At 44.0% G+C, this 26,644-nt stretch overlaps 1 protein-coding gene across 1 annotated transcript in view; it reads left to right on the top strand.

Annotated features, from left to right (window-relative positions):
- The window catches only part of LOC147679578 (solute carrier family 2, facilitated glucose transporter member 11-like), a 573,370-nt gene that overhangs the window by 11,840 nt on the left and 534,886 nt on the right, over positions 1 to 26,644 (top strand). The window contains exon 2 of the mRNA XM_086943163.1: positions 6,814 to 7,073. Coding sequence (XP_086799289.1) covers positions 7,029 to 7,073 — 45 coding nt within the window. The 5' untranslated portion in view covers positions 6,814 to 7,028. The remainder of the gene's footprint in view (positions 1 to 6,813; positions 7,074 to 26,644) is intronic.

Here is a 26,644-nt window from a genome sequence, read left to right as displayed (position 1 = left end):
ATTGCTTGATCTAATTCGCAGAACCTAACTGGGCTGTCATACTCTAGATACTCTTGGATCTCTTTGGCGTTATCTCCCCCCTCATCCCTATAAAGAGAGCTATAAAATTGCAAAAATGTTTCCCTGATGAACTCTGGGTCAGTAACTTGGCCTTTCTCTGGCTATCTCACGAATCACATTTGCTGAAACCTGTTGGCGCATACGAACTACTAGTTGATGGCCAACCAGTTTGTTCACCTCATATACCATCTCGTTGTTTGCTGTAGCTTTTTTTACAGCTTTGGCTGTGAAAATATCCGCAATAGCTGCCCTTGCAATGGCCAATTGGTTCTGTTTTCGCTCAACTTCTTCTGCCCCTTGGTCCCGGCTGTTTGCCCGTATTAATCCTTCCTCGGCCTGTCTAAGTCCTTCCTGTAGCTCACTCAACTTTGTATTAGCTGTACTGTTTGCGTTTAACGAGAATTGCAGTGTTTCCCCACGGATCCCAGCATTCAGGGCATCCCATACTACATCAATCGAAACACACTTCCCCAGTTGTCTTTTAAAAAGTTAGGAATCTATTCCCGCATGTGTGTACAGAACATGGGATCAGATAGTAAAGATTTTTCTAAGGTCCACGATCTGGGTGTAACTGGGTTTTTCCCCAAAACCAGAAAGCGTACTAAGGGGTTATGGTCCGAAAGGACTCCGGGAAGCTTGTTAACGTTGCTCTTGTTTTTCAGTGAGTTAGACAGTAAGAAGAAATCAATTCTTACATGTGTGCAATGAGGGTTTGAAAAAAAGTATAACCAGGATCATTAGAATGAGAGCTTTGCCACCCATCTATAAGCCCATGTACACAGCATAATTGTTTTATTGCCTTAAACACCTTGGGCTTGCGACCTTTATAAATCCACTCATCCTTCATGGACCAGTCACAAGGGAGATTAATATTAAAATCCCCACAGATCACAAGTGGTAGTGGCAAATGTGCAAGCTCGTTGGATATATCATTAAAAATAGAGGTGTCATCACTGTTACTGCCATAGATGGCACAACTCGTCATTTTCTGCCCCTGCACACCCTGGCGCTCTGCAATTGCCCATCGCCCAAATGTATCTGTCTTACTGCGTGAGAATGTATGACCTGAACCTTTGGCCAGAATGGCCACCACCCGTACCCGAGCCTCTTGTGTTGTTGCACACACCAGTTTATACCCCAGGGATTTTAAAAGAAATATGTGTTTGCAAGCCCTCAATATGGGTTTCTTGCAGACAAACTATATTAGCACCCATTGATTGTAATCCTATAGAGACATTTTGTCACTTTTTTATATCATTTAGCCCGCAGATCTTTACTCATCCCAAGTTTAAAGCCACCATCCCTTTAGTTTCCGATTATCCAATCCACAACCCTTAAATCTACCTCTGCCCCCATTTTTTGTCTGTCTGTTGTGCTTCAAGATGCATGAATATTCCTGCTTGAGTAGTTCTAGATTCAGATCTGCCTTAGGTTCCTGCCTGACGCCTACCCCACCCCCCTTCCCTCTATCCCCCCCACCGCCCACCTACACTAGAGGTTCCCTGGCCGCCGGGGCCAAGGTTGTGGCGTCTGTCATGCAATACCCCAGTGGGTCCGCCCAGGCTCCCCCCCTGCATTTAAAGCTTTAAAGAGAGAAATCAAGATAGAGAAAAGAAAAGTACGAAGAACAATGCACAAACCATAAAACCAAACGTGCAGAAAACCCCCCACCCCATTATGCTTCTAGTTTGTTTTCATATCCCACCATTGTCACAACCCCACACAGTTATCTAATAACATCTTTTGTTTTCCATTATCTAGCCTTTTCACTTATGACCCGAAAGGTCATCAAGGTATTGTTTAGCCTGTATTTCTGAAATAAAACTACGTGTGTTCCCCTGGTACACAATTTTCAATCTAGCTGGGTTCTGGAGGTATACTGTAGCTCCAAGTTTTTGAAAGGGATCGAACAATTGTCTAAGTCTCCACCTGCGTTCCACGGTGGCATGGGCAAAATCAGGCCTAGTAAAGAACGTAATTCCTTCGAATGATCTTGACTTTGTTTGTAGGCCTGGCAAGATCATACAAGGCCTGCCGGAGCAAGAAGTTCCCAAAAAACAATAACATAGCCCGTGGGTGGGACTGATTTGAATTATGTTTCCCTGGGGTTAAAGGAAATCTATGGATCTTTGAATTTCTTTATCCCAGTCCCAGGATTGTAGTTCGGGGAATGTGCCCCTGAGGAAGGAAACCATGAATTTCCTGGGATCATCCTTTTCCACACCTTCTGGAATCCCTAGAAAACGCAGGTTATTCCTCCTTTGTCGATTTTCCTGCTCCTCCATTTTCCATAGATAGTCTTTTATCGCTCCCTCGTGTTCCTCAGACTTTGCCTTAAGCGATGTACCATCCTTTTCCAATTGCTCAGCCCTTTCTTCCACTGATGTCATACGGTCTGCGATTTCGCTGCAGGTCTTTCCCACCTTTCTGACCGCGCCTTGCAGTTTTTTAGCTGCCAGTAGAGATCTACGGCTGTCGGATTTAACCTCTGCATGAAAGTCCTTGATTGATTTTAGGATCTCTACTAGGGCAGGCTCATTCTTTTGTGACCCCTCAGTGGCACCACCAGTGTTGCGGAGGGTTTGGTCAGCTCTGATGGGTCCGAAGGAGTTTGTGCAGATCGTCAGAGAAGTATCATTATAATCCCATTTGAGCTCGGTGTCCTCCTTGTCCGAGAGATCAATTGATTTCCTGCGCTGGCTCCTCTTTTTTTTCTTCTGAGTTTTTTTGCGTGCTGTTTGCGGTTCTGGGCCTCATAGTAAGAACTATAGCTCCACTGCTTTTCCTCCTCGCCGCTAGACAGAGAAATGCTCTAAACCGTTATTTCGGAGTCATCCGTCAGCGAATAAAATTGATCTTGACTTTCAGGAGTTTTAGGTCTATGCTCTTGCTGAGAGCCATTTGATATGGCAAGGCATTCCTTCCTTGTGTCGTTTGGTTGATCCCATGACAAAGCCCTATTCAGGACACTGTTATGTCTTTCCAGGGGCGTGCTGACTAGCGACGTGCTGTGTGTTATCTCGCAGATTGTGGCCAGAACAGGGGGGGTCAAGGGGTCAAGTTGCAGAGGGGTGCTGTCAGGGCCTACATTAGAGTGATCTGTATTTCCCCCTTTTTTTACGTTGATTTCTGCCATTGTGTCGGCCCCATGCCTCTCAGATAGATTATGGTTGTTTGGCTCTCCACTCATGCCTGCCAATGCATCAAAACTACTAGTAATTAGCGGTTGAGTACTGCCCTTCTCCTTGGATATGCTTGCTGGTGTTTTCCTAGCCAAAGGGGTAGCCACCGGATCCTTTTTCTCTGGGCCTTCTGTTGCTTCTGTCTTGTCCCCATTCTTGGCGCTCCCATTTTTATCCTTGACCCCATTCAATTCTAGTTTTTTTGGCGCTGGAATGCCAATGTGATATTGCCCTGAGAGCTGATGATTGTGGTTTTCACTTTGGCGCCGCGTCCCCCCTATTTGCCATGCCTACTTGTGGATCCGGAGGGGCCCAGATGGGCTGCACCGCCGGAGAAGCAGCCCGTGTCTCAGCCCATGGAGCTGCTGGCTGCCGCTGTCTCACCACAGTCCGCGCCCGATTTATATTCCGCACTCTTAGGGCTTTCAGATGAAGTTGGGAGTGCTGAATCCAGTGCACTATCTCCCGGTTGAGACCTTTGGGGGGCCCACGAGAGCTCTGGTCCCTTGAGCAAGCTGACATGCAGCTTTCCGAAAGTTGAGTCTTTCGTGCACCTTGTCCGTCCCGCAGCTCCTCTCTGTCCGGAGCCGCCTGCTCTGGTCTTGCCGGTCAGTCCTTGCATTGTGCAGGGAAGCGTTAATCCTGGATGTCAGAGCTCGCACAGCGTCCTCGCGGTTCGACGGCTGCTTCTTGCCCTCTGATTGCTGCCAGAACACCACCATTAATCCCAGGAACTTAATACGACACTTCTGTGGCACGATGAGGCTACTATTCACAGTAAGGGTTTTTTTTTCTCTCTCTTAATCGATAAATTCCAAAATTGCAGGGGATGCTCAGCGGAGCTCACGAAGGTGTTGTTCAGCCGTCCGCCATCTTTCCCCCACGCCAAGATAAAAGATTTAAATAAACCGTCCACACCTGTACCTACAACTGATAGTAAAAACACTTCAGAGGGAAGGGTCGACGTAAAAACTATTTTACTAAAAAACAAAACTGATCCTAATTGGAAATGGTTAATCTAGCCCACAGACACGAATAACTGTCATGAAAAATTCCTGAACTAGACACAAGGGTTTACAGTAACTAGTCCAGACCCAAGATATGTCCAGAGACAACATCCAGGGTTAGTAACAACTTACAGTGTAGGAAAACTATGCCTCGAATGACTACAACAATCTACACTTACAGAGGTTAAACAGCACTTAACTTTACTTAAAGATGGCCTTGATTTGAGGGACTTCTCATTAGGGCCTCATAAACTGCGTCATAAACGTTTCATATAAGCCGGTATTTATGCTGCTTACAATGAAGCATGGAAAGTCACGCAAATGGAAACTGCAGAACGAATACGAGAAATTGATTGTATTAATTTAGAGAAAGCTCTCTCTGTAGTTGATAATGTGTTAACAACTCTGTCATCCAGAATTTATTTTTTGGACAGCATTATATCCTCTGCCATAGACATAATGGAACAGGACTTGCTCATGTTACAACATGGACAGTCTCAATTGCGTTCTATAATGCTGCTAGGCTGGACGTTACAAAATCTTCGTTCTGGCTATATGCCTTGGCGTCTAATCAACACCACGTCATTGTTTACTGGATTTAACCTTACAGATAAACAAATCTCTTTGGCACAAAGGGGAGCAGACTATACGGTGCTGAGCATAGAAAAACTGGAAAGATTACCATTAACTGTTTCTGAGAAACCAGCCATAGAATGGATAATACATAGCACCATTACGTTGCCAGTGACGATTTTCCAGTTTCAGTATTGCTTGAAACACATACCAGCAGGCCTGTGTGAAAGGTTGGGTAAAGAATACATTAAGTCAACCTGGGATTTACCATACACACACATATGTTGGAGTGGGGGAAAAGAAGTATTTCTTAGTGGCACACAATGTAACAGTGCACTAAGCGGTACACTTTTATGTCAGGGTATTAATTTACATGGAGCTTGTGATGGTTCTTTGACCAACTTATCCTGCCACCTGAAAGGTTCTCCGGCAGCAGTGATAGATCCAATTTTTAGGCAGCTTTCCATTGGGAGCTACATAATGTTGAATGATCACAGCTGTTGTGGAATGATGCCAGGAATTGCCTATCTCGTGAGTGTGTCAGCTAGGGTCACTTGTTGTATGCATGTATTGTTTCCTAAAAGCCAGACAGACGGGGAGTCACAGTTATGGCCTTCACCGAACATCTCTTCTATTCGAATTGATATTTTAAGCAGAATGAAAGCTATTCTTTTACCAAAAACTGTGTCACTGACCTCGTCTAAAAAGTCGTATGATCTGCAAGTTGCAAGGTCCTCTGCGGAGATACATGACTTATTTCGCAGAAATGTTAGGTTGTATCTTAAACATGTCTGATACCAGTGGTATTGTACATGTACTTGAGATGATTTTTTGGGGTCTGTTAGCACCTTTTGAAGCAGTCCTCTGCATATTTCCAAACTTTGTGCACTCGGTGTTTGGCGGACAGGCTCTCGTTTTGGGACTTGCAGCAGGGATTTAATTTTTGTTACTTCTGCTTCGATATGGCAAGCCAATCCACCAACGACGCCGAGATTACCATCGAGAACACTCTCCTGGCAATGAAGTGTCGTGAGCACATAATCCAAATTTTGGTCTTGGCTCGTTTAAGAGATCTGAATACCACAAGGTTTCTTTCATTCAGACCAATCTGGCAAGATTGCATTTTCCCTGTTCTACGATGCCTGCTATGTGGAGAAGAATGCGTGCTAGACATCTGTCTAACACTTCCATCAGCACTGCCAACAGATGTTGACACTTTGCTTGGTTCAGTAACGGCTCATGCATTGTGTTGTCCCCAGCGGCTACCAATCCTGATAACGGCATTCATGGAGGTGTCACCAGCACAACCAGCTGATGGTGAGATACGTGGACCGACAGGCACACAAGTACCATCTACTGCGAACATTGCTAATGCGACTGACGCTGACGGCGATGCTTCTCATCTGTGTACAATTGATCTGCTTAACGAGGTAGTCCAACTTTCACCTACAGTAGTAGACAAATTCTTTTCAAACTTAGAAGAGTTGATGTTTTCTCCCAACAGCGAGAATGACTTTTAAAGTTAGCACACAGCGTTCTGATGAACTCTGAATTCGACCTTCACTTTTCAAAACAAAACTTCTAACTTCAGAACTTCATTTTTCTTCGAATAACATTTTTCCAAATTGAATTTCTTTTTTGGGCACAAAGTAATCTGCTTAAAGTAGAACTATTGTTAGAGAACAAGAATTCTTTGAACACTTCCAAAAGACAATATTTGACCTCGTTCACAACCTAAGCAGTTTATATATTCTGTCATGGAATGGTCTCGACCTTTCATCTGTATTTCAGAACCATTTCATAAATGTTATTTCATGACGCATTCTGAGAAGCATTTTTTGTCTTATGCACTGATCTGGCTTCACATCACATGTTTATAGTGCCCTTTGTTGAGTTTTGTATGGGTTAGTGATACATCTTTTGTTCACCTTGTACCCCTTGTGTCACCTATGTGTATATTCATGTTATCTATGTTTCTTTAACTTTTCCAGCCCTGACGAAGTTCTTTTCACGAACAAAACGCGTTAGCTGATGTATTTTATAAATCACATGGATTCTCATAAATAAAGATTGATTCAATGAAGACACTGATCGAGCTTCTTTATTAACGTCATATCGTCCTGGAAGTGCACCGCTCTATTGTTCTTACTACCCGGATATACATGTCTGCTTAAAGGAAGCAGCCTTGCAAGAGCCTGGGAGTAAAATGGAGAAACAACCACTGGTGAAGAAGCCGGTGAAGCCCAGTATGGTAAGTGCAACCAGATGAAGTGTTCATGTTAAGAAAAGTGCAATTTGTCAAAGAACCATTCACAACTACTGATATATTGATGCAGCAGGCAATTTTTGTTATATACATATATGTATGTCAATTGACTACCTGTCATTTCCATTGGTTCTCAAGCATTCCTCGTCTATTTGTAAGCACCTGATGCAGACCAAGTTTTCATCCTTGCATTCTGATACTTGTAGATTGGCATTTATGAGATAATCAGAACTAGAGGTACTAGACGGCGAAGAAAAAACCTGGTTTAGATGAACTATTCACACATGGAGCTGGGCAAACTGAGAGCCTTCAGTCTTTATGAGATCCTATCAGGTGAAAAGAAGTGAGACCACATCTAAAGTTACTAATGCTCCAGGGTTTGACAATAGATGTGAGTGCCCAAGTCAAACAGGAAGATCATCCTGCAGTCATTCTGAAATCATTCGATGACTTCCGCCAGGCTATACCTGCAATTATCTGAGGAAGTCATCCAAAAGCCATCCTGAAGTATGCCTATAGGGAGAAATATTTAAACGAGATGTTTCCAGATCCAGACTCAGTCATCGAGTCATCACAGTAAATACTTCAGAATGAGCTCTTGATTACTTCCTTGGAACATGAGTGATTATCTTTAACTACTAGAGGGTGACTTCATAATAAAAGGATGAGGGAAGATTACTTAAGGATGACTCCATGACAACTAGGGGATAGGAACACATTACTTCAGGAGAACTCCATGACAACTAGGGGATGGGAGCAGATTACTTCACGGTGATTCCATGACAACTAGGGGATGGGAACCAATTACTTAATGATGACTCCATGACAACTAGGGGATGGAAACAGATTTCTTCATGTCCGCTCCATGGCAACTACAGGATGGAGGCAGACTATTTCGCAATTACATCATTACTACTTCAGGTGTTGTTTGCATTACTTCATGTGTAATTTATGGTGTGGTTTTATTACTTCACTATGATCTCATGAGTAGTAATTCAAGAGTATTGCTTTTAAGGCGCTCACTTTGGCTGATGGGTCTTTCTCCCAGTCATTCCACTAGACTTTAACAGCACTGGAATGTGCTGTTAAACAAAAACATACATCCCCTTAATCAGTGAATGTAATACCACAATTCCACTAAGTATATCAACACAATCTCTAATTGCAACAACCACAAATGTAGATTTTATTGGGGAATAACAGGTGTATATTTCATTTAAAGATGCATAGTGACCATCAGCTTTCAGTGAACTACAATGGCCTTATTGCATTTCTTAATGAAGCGGCAGTGTGTTTCTCTAAATTGAAACAATCATGTTATGGGTAAGGAATTCTTCTCTTTGTGTACTATACGTTTTTGTGCACTTAAAGCAATTTGTTACAGAGGACCAGCGAAAACTACCATCATGTCTACAACCCAGCTATCTCAATCTCCCTAACCATCATCCCTTTTCTGACTTGATGTATGTCAACAGTGACAGGTTGATGGTAACAACAGTGGGAGAGGAGCAAGGAGATAAGCTATGAGTGAGAGCGTGTTTGTAAGTATGGTCAGAGGATGTTGTAGGAGTTCTGGGAAGTGCCTGTGAGTAATATTATTACTGTGAGAGGGTAAAAGATGTGAGCGTTATTGCAAATAGCTTTGGGTAAGGGGCAGGTTAATTAGGAATTAATGGGGTTGCAAGTTTGTGGTGTTATGCAAGTGAATGGTGTAGTGAAACATGTGAACAGCATTGCAAATGGTTTTGTAAGTGGCTAGTGTGAGTAGGGTAAAGAGAATGTAATGAAAGTGGGAATTTTAAGTGGTTGAAATTATATGATGTGAAACACTGATGATTTGTCAGTGGGTGTCTCGACGGTGGAAGTTGGAGAATGACACGAATAGGTGTTGGAGACGGATTAAGAAAAATATTCAGAGCAACTGCACTGCAAGTGATGATGTATGGTTGAGAATATGAACTTTAAGCGGCTGAGAAAAGTTGACGTGAGTGGCTGTTTGGTGTGAATGGTGCTATGTGGTTGTAGTGAATGAATAGTGTGAAAAACTAGAACTGTTGGTTGTTGTGAGCAAAGGGTGTGAGCAAATGGTACTGAAAGTATGTGTTAGCAAGTGGTGGTAAGAGTGGGCTATTAGGTAATGCTGTGAGTACCAATGCCTTGGGATGAATGAGTGGAAATCAAATGATGTAAATTGGCTGTAAGTCACTCAGTATTGTTCATGGGTGAGTGTTAGTCTGTTGATGATGTGTAAGTAGTAAAAGTACTATCAAAGTGGCTGTCAGTGAGTAATGCAGGGAATAGTATTCTAAATGGCAGCACAAATTGTAATATTCTTTTTTTTTAATTTCTGAATGATCATGGATCGTAAGTGGAAATGATGGTGTCAAGTGTGGATAATGCCCTAGACAGCGTATTAGATAAGAAGATATGCTTAGAGATGTTAAGTGGAAGGAGTAAATATGAATAGGGGTTGTGGAGTGTGTAACAAAAGTGCAAAGAACTGTTGAGTGTGACATGGGATGTGAAGACTGAATGTGCAGAGCAGACTCGAGAAGTGGTTGTGAATAGTGAGTGGAGCAGTGCAACACAGAATCAAGACTATGGATATAGTGAAGGAAATGTGGTGTGTCGAGCATATTTGAAGATAGGGGGTGAGTGTCTGAAAAGTTTCAGTGCTACGTCCATCATCTCCTTGTGTATGCTTTGTTTGCCCTAAGTTGGCAGGGTTTGCCCAAATGTGGATCCTTTGCTCACTTTGACACTGGATTCAAACTAGCCTGGCTGATGAGGGCTATTAGCCCGAAACTGTCCCAGGATGCTTCTTTCCGGGCCCAGGAAGATATGGCTTGGCTGTTCGGGCTTGACTGTTCCCATGAGGTACAGCGTCAAGACTGGTTTGTATATAACTGTGTCTGAACTGGGGAGGCAAAGTGAGCTAAAGAATGATAATGGATTCAACCCAAATCTGTGACTGGGGGGTGAGTGTCTGAAAAGTTTCTGCACTCCGTCATCATCTCTTTGTGTTTGCCCGAAGTTGGCAGTGTATGCCCAGACGTGGGTCCCTTGCTCACTTTGCCACTGGATTCAAGCTAGCCTGGCTGATGATGGCTATTAGCCCAAAACCTGTCCCAGGATGCTGGTTTCCGGTCCAGGGAAGACATGTTTTGGCAGTTTGGGCGGGACTGTTCCCATGAGGCACAGTGTCAAGACTGATTTGTAAATAGCTGTGTCTGAACTGGGGTGCTGAAGTGAGCTAAAGAACAATAAATGAATGAATGAAAGGGTTTTTTATATAGCGCAACGTTCACCCCAGGGAGCATCCTGGAGCTTAGCAGAAAGAAAAGAGACAACTGGTGATACATTACAGAGGGCGTGGCGATGAAGAGGATAACTTTGAATCAGAGATAGTGCTAAGTGATCTGGGAAAGCGAAGATCCATGTTTTGAGGAGGCTCCTAAAAGTTAATTCTGTTTGTGTGTGCCTCAATTGAGAGGGTAGGGCGCTCCACGCTTTTGTCCCTAGTAGTGCCATAGTCTTCCCCCCCCGTGTGGTCAGTTTGAAGTTAGGGACAGTTAGTAGATTTTCTGATGTTGACTGCAGGGTGCGTTTGATTGTGTAAGGCTTGATGTTTGATCTTAGATATTCTGGCCCAGTTTCGTTTATGGCTTTGTAAGTGGTTGTTAGGACCTTAAAGAGAATCCTTTTCTGAACCGGTAGCCAGTGGAGCTTTTTGAGTGCTGCAGCTGAGGAGGAATCCCTGGGGAGCTTCAGTACCATCTTGCCACAGAATTCTGGACAACTTGTTGTCTTTTCACAACTGACTTTTTTGTTCCTGCATATAGACTGTTGCAGTAGTCCAAGCGAGACAGGATTAGGGCCACTGCAACAGTCTTCCTAGAAGCTAGTGGAAGTAGGTCGAAGAATTTCAGTAGGGTCTAGATGATTTGGAAACACATGCCTGCAGTTGCAAGCGCATGCTTATGAAAGGAAAGTGTGGGATCGAATTTTATTCCTAGGTTTTTGGCTGTGTCTGCTGTTGTGGGTGGGGCATCAGAGTCTGCGGGCCACCATCGATGAGGTCTGAAAACATTAGTTTTTCCAAACAGCATGATTTCGGTTTTGGAGCTATTGCATTTTAGGTGATTTTGTTTCATCAAATTCATCACTGCCGTGAGGCAGTGATGGAACTTTTCCTCCGCCGCTGAGGAGTTTTTGTCCAGCGTGAGAACAAGTTGGGTGTCACCGGCATAAGCAATTGACTCAATGTCAAAGGTGGCTATCAGGGAAAGAAGTGGTGTCATATAAAGGTTAAACAGGGTAGGGCTCAGGGAAAAGCCCTGGGGACCCCTGATGACAACCATTTCTCTCCTGATTTGTAGCTGCCCAGTGTGACGATCTGATGCCTTTTATCTAGAAAAGATGTGATCCAGGCCAAGGCCTTATCTTTTATTCCGCTGCATTCTAATCTGTCTCCCAGGATATTGTGTGATACGGTGTCGAACGTCGTCGACAGGTCCAACAGAATCAGCACTACCTCCTTGCCTTGATCAAGGGCAAACTTTAGTGTGTCTGTGGTATGGAGCAGCACTGATTAGGTTGAGTGGCCAGGTCTGAAACCAGATTGCCTCGGATGCAGGGTATTAGTTTTTTGCAGGAAGTCATTAAGTTGGGTATTCACTAGTTTCCCCGCAATTTTGCATGGCAGAAGTGAGATGGGTCTGAGGTTTGATAAAGTAGTAGGGTCAAGAAGCTTCTTTTTTTGGAGTGGTTTTACTGCAGCTATTTTCCAGATGTCTGGTATTTTTGCTAACCTAAAGGAGGCGTTGATGATTAGGTTGAATACAGGATTTAATGTGTCCACCAGTGCGTGTGGAATTTTTGGTGGGCATGGATCAAATGGTGAACCTGACTTACAGGAAAGGATGGCCTTCCTGGACTGTTCTAGGTTTATAACTTTGAAACATGTGAGGTGCTTTTCTGTTCTTACTGCTTGAGCTTTATTTGGCTTGGGGGATATGTTTGTAAAATTCTTAGTTAGATCTTTGATTTTTTTGTCGAAATACTCAGAAATGTTATCGCATAAATCTTGTGAAGGAGGGATTTCCTGTTCTAGGATTGTGGGGTTAGTAAAAGATTTCACAATATTGAAGATAGTTCTTTGGTTGTCCTCTGCCCTGTTTATCAGATTCGCATAGTGCGTTTTTTTCTCCATTTTAAACTTGTTAGTTATATATGCCATGAGTGCTGATTTATAGAGTTTCATGTCTTCTGCCTCGTATTGTTTCCTCCATTTTTTTTCCGCTTGCCGTCAGAGTCCCTTCAATGCTTTCCGCCAAGGGGTGAACCAGGGTGCTGATTGTTTTTTGCTGACAGTTTTCTTTAGCGGGGCTAAAGTATTGACTAATGTGAGCATCAATTCATTGAGGGAGATTATTGTCAATTTCTGGATCTCCGGTAAGGGTAGGTCTGGTGGTTTCTGACATGCTCTGTAGATTGGGGTTGGATAGCATGCTATTCCATTTCCGTGTTGGGCCTGATTTGCTGGGATTATTTTTTGTTTGAACATTGGCGTAGGCGAATTTGAAGGGGATTAATTTATGGTCTGACCAGGTTAATGTAGTTGGAGTGCCAATCATTAGATCAGTGGCATTTGTGCATATCCCGTCTAGGGTATGTCCTGCCTGGTGTGTGGGTCCCTGTACTTGTTGTGTTAGTCCTAGTGTGTTAATACTTTCTAAAACATTTTTGGTATGGGAATTGTCAACGTCTTCCAGGTGAAGATTATGAAGATTAAAATTACCTAGCATTGTGAAATTGGAGTATCATATAACAAGGGAGCTTAGACTTTCTCCCAGGGTGTCTAAAAACGTCCCCATTACTCCTTGGGGCCTGTATACAGGAGCTTCTGCGAATGAGGTGCAGTTGTCTATTTTAATATTAAAACAGAGACTTTCTGCATCCTTCAGTTCGGTGATATTGGTGACCGTGCATTTCAGATGGTCTTTATAGATTAGAGCTATTCCCCCTCCCTTTTTCCCCTTTCTATCCACTCTGGATAAGGTATACCCCTGAGGAAGGGTTTGAACCACATCTGGGTTGGAGCATTCTGTCAGCCATGTTTCTGTGATTAAGAGGCAGTCATAGTTATGGTCTGACAGCAAGTCCTGGATGTATAGAGCGTTTTTTGCTAGGGATCTTGCATTAATCAGGCCAGAGTGAACCTGTTTCAGGCGGGTCTTATTCTTGGAGGGGGTGGCATGTTTAGTTTTAGTATCACTCTTGTGGTTAATAGTTCGTTTGCAGGTGAGGCAGGTGAGGGGGCCTTTGATGGTCTCCATATGTGGTGGGGTTTTACTCTTTCCAGCCTGAGTGTTTAATGCGAGCAGTTCTACCCTGGTGTACTGGGGCTATTGTTTGATACATTTACAAAAAGGGGTGGTGAGGGACAGAGTCTCTGAATTAAACAGAATACTCTCACCCAGTCAAGAGATCAGGGCTAGATCCAACACCGTTTTTTAGCTCACTGCACCATCCCAGTTTCAGAACCTGGCTGTATGCAAATTAGTCTGTTCCTGTCCCAGTGCATGATGGGAACAGGGCAAACCAAACTACAAAAGCCAATTCTTACACTGGGAAGGAAACAAGCTACCGGGGACCGGTTTCTGGCATTTCAGCCGTCTTCGGCCCGGCTTGCTTGAATCCTGATGGTGCAATGAGCAAGGGACTCACATCTGAGTATACCCTTCCACGCTTAGGGTGGACAAAAATATTTACAAAAAGGGGTGGTGAGGGACAGAGTCTCTGAATTAAACAGAATACTCTCACCCAGTCAAGAGATCAGGGCTAGATCCAACACCGTTTTTTAGCTCACTGCACCATCCCAGTTTCAGAACCTGGCTGTATGCAAATTAGTCTGTTCCTGTCCCAGTGCATGATGGGAACAGGGCAAACCAAACTACAAAAGCCAATTCTTACACTGGGAAGGAAACAAGCTACCGGGGACCGGTTTCTGGCATTTCAGCCGTCTTCGGCCCGGCTTGCTTGAATCCTGATGGTGCAATGAGCAAGGGACTCACATCTGAGTATACCCTTCCACGCTTAGGGTGGACAAAAATATTTACAAAAAGGGGTGGTGAGGGACAGAGTCTCTGAATTAAACAGAATACTCTCACCCAGTCAAGAGATCAGGGCTAGATCCAACACCGTTTTTTAGCTCACTGCACCATCCCAGTTTCAGAACCTGGCTGTATGCAAATTAGTCTGTTCCTGTCCCAGTGCATGATGGGAACAGGGCAAACCAAACTACAAAAGCCAATTCTTACACTGGGAAGGAAACAAGCTACCGGGGACCGGTTTCTGGCATTTCAGCCGTCTTCGGCCCGGCTTGCTTGAATCCTGATGGTGCAATGAGCAAGGGACTCACATCTGAGTATAACCTTCCACGCTTAGGGTGGACAAAAATATTTACAAAAAGGGGTGGTGAGGGACAGAGTCTCTGAATTAAACAGAATACTCTCACCCAGTCAAGAGATCAGGGCTAGATCCAACACCGTTTTTTAGCTCACTGCACCATCCCAGTTTCAGAACCTGGCTGTATGCAAATTAGTCTGTTCCTGTCCCAGTGCATGATGGGAACAGGGCAAACCAAACTACAAAAGCCAATTCTTACACTGGGAAGGAAACAAGCTACCGGGGACCGGTTTCTGGCATTTCAGCCGTCTTCGGCCCGGCTTGCTTGAATCCTGATGGTGCAATGAGCAAGGGACTCACATCTGAGTATACCCTTCCACGCTTAGGGTGGACAAAAATATTTACAAAAAGGGGTGGTGAGGGACAGAGTCTCTGAATTAAACAGAATACTCTCACCCAGTCAAGAGATCAGGGCTAGATCCAACACCGTTTTTTAGCTCACTGCACCATCCCAGTTTCAGAACCTGGCTGTATGCAAATTAGTCTGTTCCTGTCCCAGTGCATGATGGGAACAGGGCAAACCAAACTACAAAAGCCAATTCTTACACTGGGAAGGAAACAAGCTACCGGGGACCGGTTTCTGGCATTTCAGCCGTCTTCGGCCCGGCTTGCTTGAATCCTGATGGTGCAATGAGCAAGGGACTCACATCTGAGTATACCCTTCCACGCTTAGGGTGGACAAAAATATTTACAAAAAGGGGTGGTGAGGGACAGAGTCTCTGAATTAAACAGAATACTCTCACCCAGTCAAGAGATCAGGGCTAGATCCAACACCGTTTTTTAGCTCACTGCACCATCCCAGTTTCAGAACCTGGCTGTATGCAAATTAGTCTGTTCCTGTCCCAGTGCATGATGGGAACAGGGCAAACCAAACTACAAAAGCCAATTCTTACACTGGGAAGGAAACAAGCTACCGGGGACCGGTTTCTGGCATTTCAGCCGTCTTCGGCCCGGCTTGCTTGAATCCTGATGGTGCAATGAGCAAGGGACTCACATCTGAGTATACCCTTCCACGCTTAGGGTGGACAAAAATATTTACAAAAAGGGGTGGTGAGGGACAGAGTCTCTGAATTAAACAGAATACTCTCACCCAGTCAAGAGATCAGGGCTAGATCCAACACCGTTTTTTAGCTCACTGCACCATCCCAGTTTCAGAACCTGGCTGTATGCAAATTAGTCTGTTCCTGTCCCAGTGCATGATGGGAACAGGGCAAACCAAACTACAAAAGCCAATTCTTACACTGGGAAGGAAACAAGCTACCGGGGACCGGTTTCTGGCATTTCAGCCGTCTTCGGCCCGGCTTGCTTGAATCCTGATGGTGCAATGAGCAAGGGACTCACATCTGAGTATACCCTTCCACGCTTAGGGTGGACAAAAATATTGACAAAAAGGGGTGGTGAGGGACAGAGTCTCTGAATTAAACAGAATACTCTCACCCAGTCAAGAGATCAGGGCTAGATCCAACACCGTTTTTTAGCTCACTGCACCATCCCAGTTTCAGAACCTGGCTGTATGCAAATTAGTCTGTTCCTGTCCCAGTGCATGATGGGAACAGGGCAAACCAAACTACAAAAGCCAATTCTTACACTGGGAAGGAAACAAGCTACCGGGGACCGGTTTCTGGCATTTCAGCCGTCTTCGGCCCGGCTTGCTTGAATCCTGATGGTGCAATGAGCAAGGGACTCACATCTGAGTATACCCTTCCACGCTTAGGGTGGACAAAAATATTTACAAAAAGGGGTGGTGAGGGACAGAGTCTCTGAATTAAACAGAATACTCTCACCCAGTCAAGAGATCAGGGCTAGATCCAACACCGTTTTTTAGCTCACTGCACCATCCCAGTTTCAGAACCTGGCTGTATGCAAATTAGTCTGTTCCTGTCCCAGTGCATGATGGGAACAGGGCAAACCAAACTACAAAAGCCAATTCTTACACTGGGAAGGAAACAAGCTACCGGGGACCGGTTTCTGGCATTTCAGCCGTCTTCGGCCCGGCTTGCTTGAATCCTGATGGTGCAATGAGCAAGGGACTCACATCTGAGTATACCCTTCCACGCTTAGGGTGGACAAAAATATTTACAAAAAGGGGTGGTGAGGGACAGAGTCTCTGAATTAAACAGAATACTCTCACCCAGTCAAGAGATCAGGGCTAGATCCAACACCGTTTTTTAGCTCACTGCACCATCCCAGTTTCAGAACCTGGCTGTATGCAAATTAGTCTGTTCCTGTCCCAGTGCATGATGGGAACAGGGCAAACCAAACTACAAAAGCCAATTCTTACACTGGGAAGGAAACAAGCTACCGGGGACCGGTTTCTGGCATTTCAGCCGTCTTCGGCCCGGCTTGCTTGAATCCTGATGGTGCAATGAGCAAGGGACTCACATCTGAGTATACCCTTCCACGCTTAGGGTGGACAAAAATATTTACAAAAAGGGGTGGTGAGGGACAGAGTCTCTGAATTAAACAGAATACTCTCACCCAGTCAAGAGATCAGGGCTAGATCCAACACCGTTTTTTAGCTCACTGCACCATCCCAGTTTCAGAACCTGGCTGTATGCAAATTAGTCTGTTCCTGTCCCAGTGCATGATGGGAACAGGGCAAACCAAACTACAAAAGCCAATTCTTACACTGGGAAGGAAACAAGCTACCGGGGACCGGTTTCTGGCATTTCAGCCGTCTTCGGCCCGGCTTGCTTGAATCCTGATGGTGCAATGAGCAAGGGACTCACATCTGAGTATACCCTTCCACGCTTAGGGTGGACAAAAATATTTACAAAAAGGGGTGGTGAGGGACAGAGTCTCTGAATTAAACAGAATACTCTCACCCAGTCAAGAGATCAGGGCTAGATCCAACACCGTTTTTTAGCTCACTGCACCATCCCAGTTTCAGAACCTGGCTGTATGCAAATTAGTCTGTTCCTGTCCCAGTGCATGATGGGAACAGGGCAAACCAAACTACAAAAGCCAATTCTTACACTGGGAAGGAAACAAGCTACCGGGGACCGGTTTCTGGCATTTCAGCCGTCTTCGGCCCGGCTTGCTTGAATCCTGATGGTGCAATGAGCAAGGGACTCACATCTGAGTATACCCTTCCACGCTTAGGGTGGACAAAAATATTTACAAAAAGGGGTGGTGAGGGACAGAGTCTCTGAATTAAACAGAATACTCTCACCCAGTCAAGAGATCAGGGCTAGATCCAACACCGTTTTTTAGCTCACTGCACCATCCCAGTTTCAGAACCTGGCTGTATGCAAATTAGTCTGTTCCTGTCCCAGTGCATGATGGGAACAGGGCAAACCAAACTACAAAAGCCAATTCTTACACTGGGAAGGAAACAAGCTACCGGGGACCGGTTTCTGGCATTTCAGCCGTCTTCGGCCCGGCTTGCTTGAATCCTGATGGTGCAATGAGCAAGGGACTCACATCTGAGTATAGTATGAGTATGGGATGGGGCAGTGAGATAAATAACGGTGATGGATCAAGCCCTGATCTTTGGACTGGGTAAGAGTGGTCTGCTCAATTCAGACACTCTATTCATCACCACCCCCTTTTGTAAATCGATATTGTTTGATACAGGCAGCATTTCTGGCTCTGGCCGCGTTCCGGACGCGGACGGGCGCAGACGGTCTTGCCTTTGGTGCGCCTTCGGTTCGCCAGCGGCACGCTTGCTGCGTGCGTCCGCTGCGCATCCGGAGCAGCATACGGTTTAAATCCCCTTTGAGCTTCCCGCCACTGGGCCCGCGAGCTGCCGGGGGGGCGTGGCCTCTGGGGGCGGACCTGCGTTTCTCTGCTCAATCGGGACAAAAAAGTGGTGGCAGATCGGAAATGCAGCCCTAGGTACTAGTTAATTTCTGTGCAATATACCGCTGTGCAAGGTGAGCATTTATCCGTGGTAAGTACCCGAAGGAGCGGTCGTTACCCGGAGTCTAATGCTGGCAGTTTGTGAGCGCAAGAGGGTTTTTTTTAAAAAAATGATGGATTCAACCCAGATCTATGATTGGGTGTGAGTGTCTGAAAAGTTTCAGGGCTCCCTCCTTCATCTCCCTGTGTTTGAGCAGATTTGAAGAGCACATCAAGCAGCAGTTTCACGACAAGCATTGAAAATGTAATCAGTCTTGCAGTTGTTTGAGTCAAAGCTATTGGCATTTCAAATGGCAATGTCTTTTTCCTATGTGCTATGGAATGTATGTATGTGGTGTGTAGTGGAATTATGTATGTTGGATTGGGTTAGTTAGTTGTGTAATTGGGTGGCATGGAATTGTGTGGGGTGGACTGTATTTGTGTAGTGGAATTATGTGGCATGGTGTGCTATGGAATTCAATGGATAGTAAATATGTGGCATTGAGTATACTGGAATTATGTATAGTGGGTTTGTGTGTTATGGAGTGTAATTATGTGGAATGGTATTTTATGTTGTGGAGTGGTATGTAGTGAAGTTTAATTATATGGTGTGCTGTTAAATGTTGTGCCACGATGGGGAACTGTGTGGTGTGGATTAGATGTATGTGGTGTGTTGTGTAATTGTGTTGAGTTGTATTATGTGGTTTGGTGTCGAATTATGTGGTGTGGATTGCAAAAGTGTGGAGTTGAATTGTGTGGTGGGGAAATGTATGACTAGCTTTACCTGTTTGGTGATGAAAAAGAAGAAATAGACAGGAGCTAAGCTTCAGAGTTATGTGTTTGAGTGTTAAAACAAAAACAAAGAGTGAGCTATTGGTGTTGTAAATGTAAATGTCTCTTACCTATATGTTATGGATTGGAGTGGATGTATGTGGTGTGTAGTGCAATGGAGTGGGTTGGATTGGAATGGTTAGTTGTGGCATTGTGTAGTATAATTGTGTGGTGTAGAGTGGATTTGTGTAGTGGAATCATGTGGCATGATGTGCAGTTGTATTATGTGTTTTTGACTGTATTGGAGTTATGTGGAGTTGGACTGTGTGTAATGGAGTGTAAGTATCATGAATGGTATTTTGTACAGTGGAGTGTTGTGGAGTTTACATTTTTGTGGAGTGCTGTTGAATTTTATGGTATGATGTTGAATTGTGTGTTGTAAATTTGATATATGTGGGGTGTAGTGGAATTGTGTTGTTGGGTGGAATAATGTTCGTTTTTTTTATTATGTGGTGTGGAATGGATTTGTGTGGAGTTGAGTAGTGTGGCATGGAACAGGTGGTGGTGGACGTAGTCGGAAATATGGCGTCCGGTCTTTGAGTCCGGTCGGGAGCTCCGTGCCTGAGCTCTGTAATGTGGCGTTTGTAGAGGAGGAGGCTACCGCGCTGCTGTGCTGATGAATTTCGTTTCTGAATGTGTGATTCAGGAACCCCTAATTGGAAGCTGAATGGTTTCTCTGCCGTACACCCACACCGTGCGTTGCGATTGTGCTTATACCGAACTACGATCCTGAAACCGCCTGAAGAAGCCATTCCCCTGTTATGTAGTTTATCTTGGTAGAGCGGGGTAATGGTGGTTTCCAACAACGGCTTCGCTAAAGCACCCGGCACCACAGCGGCAGGAGCGGATCTTCGATCTCTAAGGCAGCGCTCCCGCATCAGTGGCTTGGCGATCCATACAGATGCCAAGTGGTGGGAGGCGGCATTGCGGGCTCGGCAAAACTGCAGGAGAGCAGTAAGCCGGATCACAGTATTCTTTAGAGGTAAGGCAAGGGGCGGTGTGGTCCAGGATAGATTCGCTCGGCATCCCCGACTTTCTGTGGGCTGTGGAAACTCAAGGACTTGTCAAGGTGATTGGTCTGGGGTACTTCTTTCTTGCTGTGAGAGCAGGGCAGAGCTGCATCTTTCCCAGACGCAAAACGGACTGCAAATTGCTGATTCTCCTTCCAGTATAGGACTTCTGAGCAGTTTAAGTGACCAGAATAAACTCAACCTGGTAATTAACCCTGTAAATATTCTTATAGAAGTCCCAGTAGTTAAAACACCTTGCTACCAATTGTCCCCCTCACATCATCAGCATAACATTTCAGGCAGGCTTGTTGTGATAAAAGTGGAGGGAAGGAAGGGAAGCCTAGACAGCATAACCCACTCTATATATCCTGAATTAGGAGGCCTGATTCTGGACACAACTTGTAACCAGGAAGTCGGGAAATTTGCTGCCAAAAAATAAATTAAGGTAGGTCCTGAACCACGAGGAAAATCATCATATTGTCTAAGGAACAGGCAATTTCTTAAGACAACTATCCCCCTCACTCCTAAACAGCCTGTAATTCCGCGAATCACAAAGAGAGTTTCACGGAAAGCTCTGAAATTACAAGTAGGCAAATCCTTGAATAAGAGGGGGTTGGCAGAAGGCAAGCTGGAACCAGGCGAAGGGGGGAAAAACGCTAAGATAAAAATCACTCCGTCACTAAGGTCTTATTTCAAAGTGCAGGATAGGGCTCAGAATAAACTTACCATGGAAACCTCTCCGTCCTTAGAACAAGTGGAAACCCTAACGCCAGATCCATCTCGCACACAAGCAGAGGCAGAGGCCATCACGAGGGAGCCAGAAGTACAGTTGCAGACAGGGTCATTGACTCCGGCACTAGCCCAGGGTTCAACCCAGAGTTTGTCTCTTTATCAGAGCTCGAGTCAGGCTCAAAGCTCACTCTTGGACCCTACCGGATCTGAATCCAATTGTCCCTCTAAGAGTCCTCCCTCTAATTTCACTAATACTAATTCCAAGAATCCTCAGAGTGGCTCACGAAACAGTACGGAGGCTTTGCTGGAAATAATGCTTGATGAGATGAGGTCCAGGTTCAAAGTATCAGAAGAAAATCAAAATAAACTGCATGAAAGATTTGAATCTCTGGACTCCAAATTATTAGCTTTAAATGATAGAGTCTCCACAGTCGAAGCAGAAGCTAAGGGCCTGACTAGGAGGGTAGAGCTAACGGAGAAGAATATTAGAGATCTGAAGACAAAGGATAAAAGCATAGAGGAAAAGCTGGAGGCTTTAGAGAATCAGTCCAGAAGGTGCAACTTGAGATTTCTTAATGTTCCGGAAGGGCGAGAAGGGTCCGACATAAAGAAATGTATAATATCACTCATAGAGGAGCACTTCTCGTGGAGTAAAACCCTTGACCTGGAAGATGGTATCCAGCGGGTACATCGTGATCCTTTTGGGAAGCCCAAAGAGAGGAAGAACCCAAGGAAAATCCTAGTGAACTTTCAAATCTACAATCTCAAAGAAAGAATCCTGAGTGAGGCTCTGAAAAGTGGGGCATATAACAGAGATGACTGGTCCTTTAGGATCCGATCCGACATTGCGAAGGTTACTCAAAACAGGCAATGGGAGTTGGGTCAAAAAATGCCCGAATTAAAAGCTCTTGGGGTAACAGTCCAAATGAAGTTCCCAGCCTCACTAAGGATTATGTGGAGGAATAAGATGCACAAGTTAAGAGATCCTGAGGAAGTTGATTCCCTCTTAGAACAAATGCACACCCAGATTCAAATACAAACACACTCTTAGCTTTAATGGATTCATTAGTGACGTAGAGTGACGTAGAATTGGTTAGAAGTGGTAGCAGTAGCACCCTCAGATATATTTATGTATTCAGGCACGGGGCTCGAAGTGGGCTATAATTAAAGCCCAAAGGAAAGGGAGGCTTTCCCAGGGAGGGAGTGTGTCTCCCCGTGCCTTTTCCTTTCTTCTTTTTCTGTTTATTTTGCACAATCACAGTCGGTTCTATGTACACACTAGAAGGGAGGAGGGGGGGGGGCACACGGGGGTTGGGAGCAAAGTAGGGAAAAATACAAATAAAAGACCTCAGCATGTTGTTAATTCTAAAGGAAAAGGGGTAATCAGGGCCCAATTTGAATCAGTAGCAATTCAGCTACCCAATAGGAAGAGATGGGAAAAAATCTGAGAAATATAAATATAAATTCCTGGATTGTTAATGGGTTAAGGACTTAGAGCAAGCGTCGGAAATGTTTTGAATATCTGAGATCTTTGGACAGTGAAATTATAATCTTACAAGAAACACATCTAATTAAAAAAGAGTGGGAAGAGGTCCTGAAAACCCTCCATTGGGTCGATTCTTACATATGCACTGACCAAGACTGTGTTATAAAAGGTGTTGCCATTCTTTTTAAAAAATCTTTGAAAGCTAGAATCTTATCATCTGAGGTAGATCCTAAGGGGAGATGGGCGATAGCTGATGTCAGCATACTTAGTAACACGTTTACTGTGGCTGGATACTATGGACCAAATATAGATGACCCTACTCCACTCCAGTCACTGTACTCCCAACTGATAGCGGCCACTTCCCCGGTGATCTTGGGTGGAGATTTTAACACCATCTTAGACCCAAAAGTAGATCGGCAGCCTAGAGGTAACCAGGCAAGCTTGCCAAAAATGAGGGAATGGTTGGGAGTGTATAGAAGGGATCTAAGCCTTACTGATGTATGGAAAGAGAAAGGCGTCAAACAAGACAAATTTACCTTTATTATTAAAAAGCTTGGTATACAGTCAGAATCGATTTTTTTTTAATAGATCAGGGGCTAGTTGAGAATACTTCTAATGTAATCCATCTCCCCGCCCATCTCTCAGATCACTCTACTGTCCAAATTACGTTAAGAATAAACAACAACATAACGACTGCAAGATGGACACTGGATCGCCCAGTTCCCTTAGACCCTGTAATTATTGATCAACTTAAACAGGAGACTGAGTCATATTTTCAGGATAACAACGGGAGCGCTCCACCTCAAACAGTATGGGAGGCATATAAAGCAGTAATTAGAGGCAAGATCTGTGGCCTAACAATTCATAAATCAAGGGAGGTTAAGAAAGAGATCCAGAGAATAGAAGAGAGGATAGAAATACTGGATCGTCAGATATCCTCAGATATTTCATCCTCAAGAAGTCTAGATCTTGGTGAGGAAAGGCTTAAACTAAAAGAAAGTCTAACAACGATATTAAAGGGTAAAATCAGAGAGAGATGGGAAGTTAGCAAACTCGCCCATTATGAATATGGAGAAGGCTGTGGGAAAATGCTTGCTTGGAAGATTAAAACTGGCCAAGCTAGAAAGAAAATCAGCAGTATAGATCCAACAGACAGCTCTCAAAACGGGTCTGAAGAAGAAGTAATAAAGGAGGAATTCTCAGCTTTCTTCTCTAACCTTTATACGGAGGACTGCAACCCAAAAGTCGAAGAAATAAACAAATTTCTAGACAAGCAAAATATCCCCGTTCTATCCTCTGAAGATAAAGAAACTCTAAATAGCGAAATATCAACAGAAGAGGTAGACGTAGCAATAAGAAATTTAAAAAGAGGTAAGGCAGCAGGTCCTGATTCCCCCCAAATGATTTTTACTTTAAATTAAAAGACATACTGGTTACCCATTTAACAGCGCTCTTCAATAAGATCTTTTTAAATAACGAAAGAATCCCAGAGACATGGAATGATGCAACCATTCTCCATTCTCCTGAAACCAGGAAAACCACCTAAAAAATGTGAGTCTTACCGCCCAATATCTATCTTAAATTGCCACTACAAGATCTTCACTCAAATCATGGCTAAAAGACTAGGGAAAATCGCGGGGACACTAATAAACTCTAATCAGAAGGGCTTCGTGGCAGGAAGACACCTTCAAGATCTTACACACGAGTTGATTGGAACAATAGATATTGCCATTACGGAGAAAATTCCTCTATCAATAATTACAATAGACGCTGCTAAAGCGTTCGATAGAGTTAACTGGAGGTATCTAAGTGAGGTCCTAAAGAAGTTTAATTTGGGGGAAAATATTTAAAAAATGGTAGAAAACATCTATAACTCTCCTAAAGCCAAAATCTTAATCAATGGCAATCTAACTAACAATATTCTGATAGGTAGAGGAACTCGACAAGGGTGCCCCATCTCTCCCTTGCTCTTTAACTTTTATATCGAGCTGGTTGCAGAGTGCCTCAGGAACCTCCCTTCAATCCTCCCGTTTCACTATCAAGGGTGGCATAAGAAAGTAGCTCTTTATGCAGATGACCTCATGATTTTCACCTCAGACTTAAAAGAGGCCCATAAAACAACAGAGGAGACCCTGATAGACTTTGGAAAGTTATCTGGTTACCAGATAAACCAAACTAAAACTGAAACCATGAGTTGGAATGAGGAGTTTATATACTCTTTTCGCAAGGAGAAAATAAGATATTTGGGTATAGACCTCGTAAAAGATCTCGACAAAATACACATGCCAACATTCATAGAGTAGAAACTGAGGTTAAAAAACTTCTGAAAGTATGGAGTAGTCTTCCTTTAACATTCTTGGGTAAATCAAACATCATAAAAATGGCAGTTTTGCCAAAATTCACTTTTATTTTTAGTGCTATCCCACTCGAGTTTAAAAGAGACACCATAAAAAAGATCCAGGGAGAACTAACTAGCTTCATCTGGTCCGCAAAAAGACCAAGAATTGCTTGGCATAAAATAAGGAGAAGGAAAGAGCAGGGAGGTATAGCTTGTCCAGACCTCCTAGAATATTGCAGGGCCTTTCAATTTAAAAACATCAGAATGTTGTTGGGCCTTTATGAAACCTACACATTATATCTACAGAAACTAACAAACAATACCAGCCACTTTTTGTACAAATTTGGTCACCCGAAGTTTGAAAAAAAAATCAAATTGAAGACCTTGAAATCAGCCGCTAGGTTATGGTACTGTGTCAGATCTACATTGGATATCCCTCTTTACAGCGAGAAGGCCCCGATTTGGGATTCCCAGACTACACCAGGCTGCCTTAAGGACAGTTTAGCGACCCCCTAAAATCGGCAGGAATAGTAGAATGGGGGCAACTCCTGTTTCAGAACAAGCTTCTTGAATGGGAAATACTATCACAATGTACAAATTTCACATTATCGAAATTTAAATATTACCAATTGTTGAGCTGGACTAAGTCACTCAAAGAAACCAGAAAAGGTAACATCTCCCTAGAATCAAAGATGCAGGTGAAAAAGCCATTCACGAAAGAAATATCCTACTGGTATTGGGCCCTTATATCAGCGGGCGAAGAGGACTTCTGGATTCCAGAGAGTATCTGGGGGAAAGACCTGCCGACGCTGGATACAAGCAATGCATGGCAAGTATCTATGAGCAAATGCTGGTCGGTTGTAACTTCTGCTGCCCTCAAAAGAAATCATTTACTCACTATTCATAGAGCTTATTGGACCCCGAAGAGGCTGTCCAAACTAAGCAGGTCTACAGTGAGGAGCTGTCCAAAATGTGGATTACAGATGACAGACGACTTGCACATGCTCTGGCAGTGCCCCAGTCTCGATGGCTTCTGGAAGAACGTGGGTACTACCTTAGAAGGGGTAATGGGAAGACAGCTAACTGTGAGTATGGATCTAGTCATTTTTGGGATGTCTGGCATTAATGTAATAAGACCTTTTTCTAAAGCCCAGGAAAATCTAACTTTTGTGCTAATCCTCCTAGCAAGGAGGGAGGTATGTATAAAATGGATAAGCCCAGTCCCCCCGACTCACAATGAATGGCTTGCGTCAGTTCTTAGAGTGTATAACTTAGACAAAAAAAGAGGCTAGCTTCTAAGAAATATACATTTTGGGACATATGGGAAGAGTTTCATAAGGGTTGATTGGTTGCATAAGTGTTTCTTTATTGCGGTAGTTATTTGTTTGGTCTATAGCCCACCAATTGTCCAATGATTACGCTATCGCAACATTAATGGAGGAAGGCTTGCAAGAGTAGCCATAATGGCTAGCTCACACCTGACCGAAATAAGAATCCCTCTCATTACAAGTATACGGAAGTAAGGGGTTCCCTTTCTCTGAAAAGCTGGAAAGAAAGTGTGGAGTAAGAGAAGGGACCCTGATAATCTCCTAACTTTAACTTGTTGCGTAATGAGGACACAAAAAAAAAAATGGAACAGTGTGGTATAGAGTGAAATTATGTAGAGTGGAATAATGTTAAATATAACAGCAGGGGAGAGGAGAGATACAGTGGATCCGTTCTCCCGTACAAAGTTATTTAAACAGAAAGAATCCACAACTGGATGTTCTATTAGTGGTACCTACAATGGTGGGGAGCACACTGTCAACTTTTAATACCCCTCACACACCAAAAGGACCATTGGTGTCAT

The sequence above is a fragment of the Lissotriton vulgaris genome, chromosome 11 (genome assembly GCF_964263255.1).
Source record: "Lissotriton vulgaris chromosome 11, aLisVul1.2, whole genome shotgun sequence".
NCBI lineage: Eukaryota > Metazoa > Chordata > Amphibia > Caudata > Salamandridae > Lissotriton > Lissotriton vulgaris.
The sequence above is the reverse complement of the archived record's forward strand: the minus strand, read 5'-3'. Positions and strand labels throughout refer to the sequence as shown.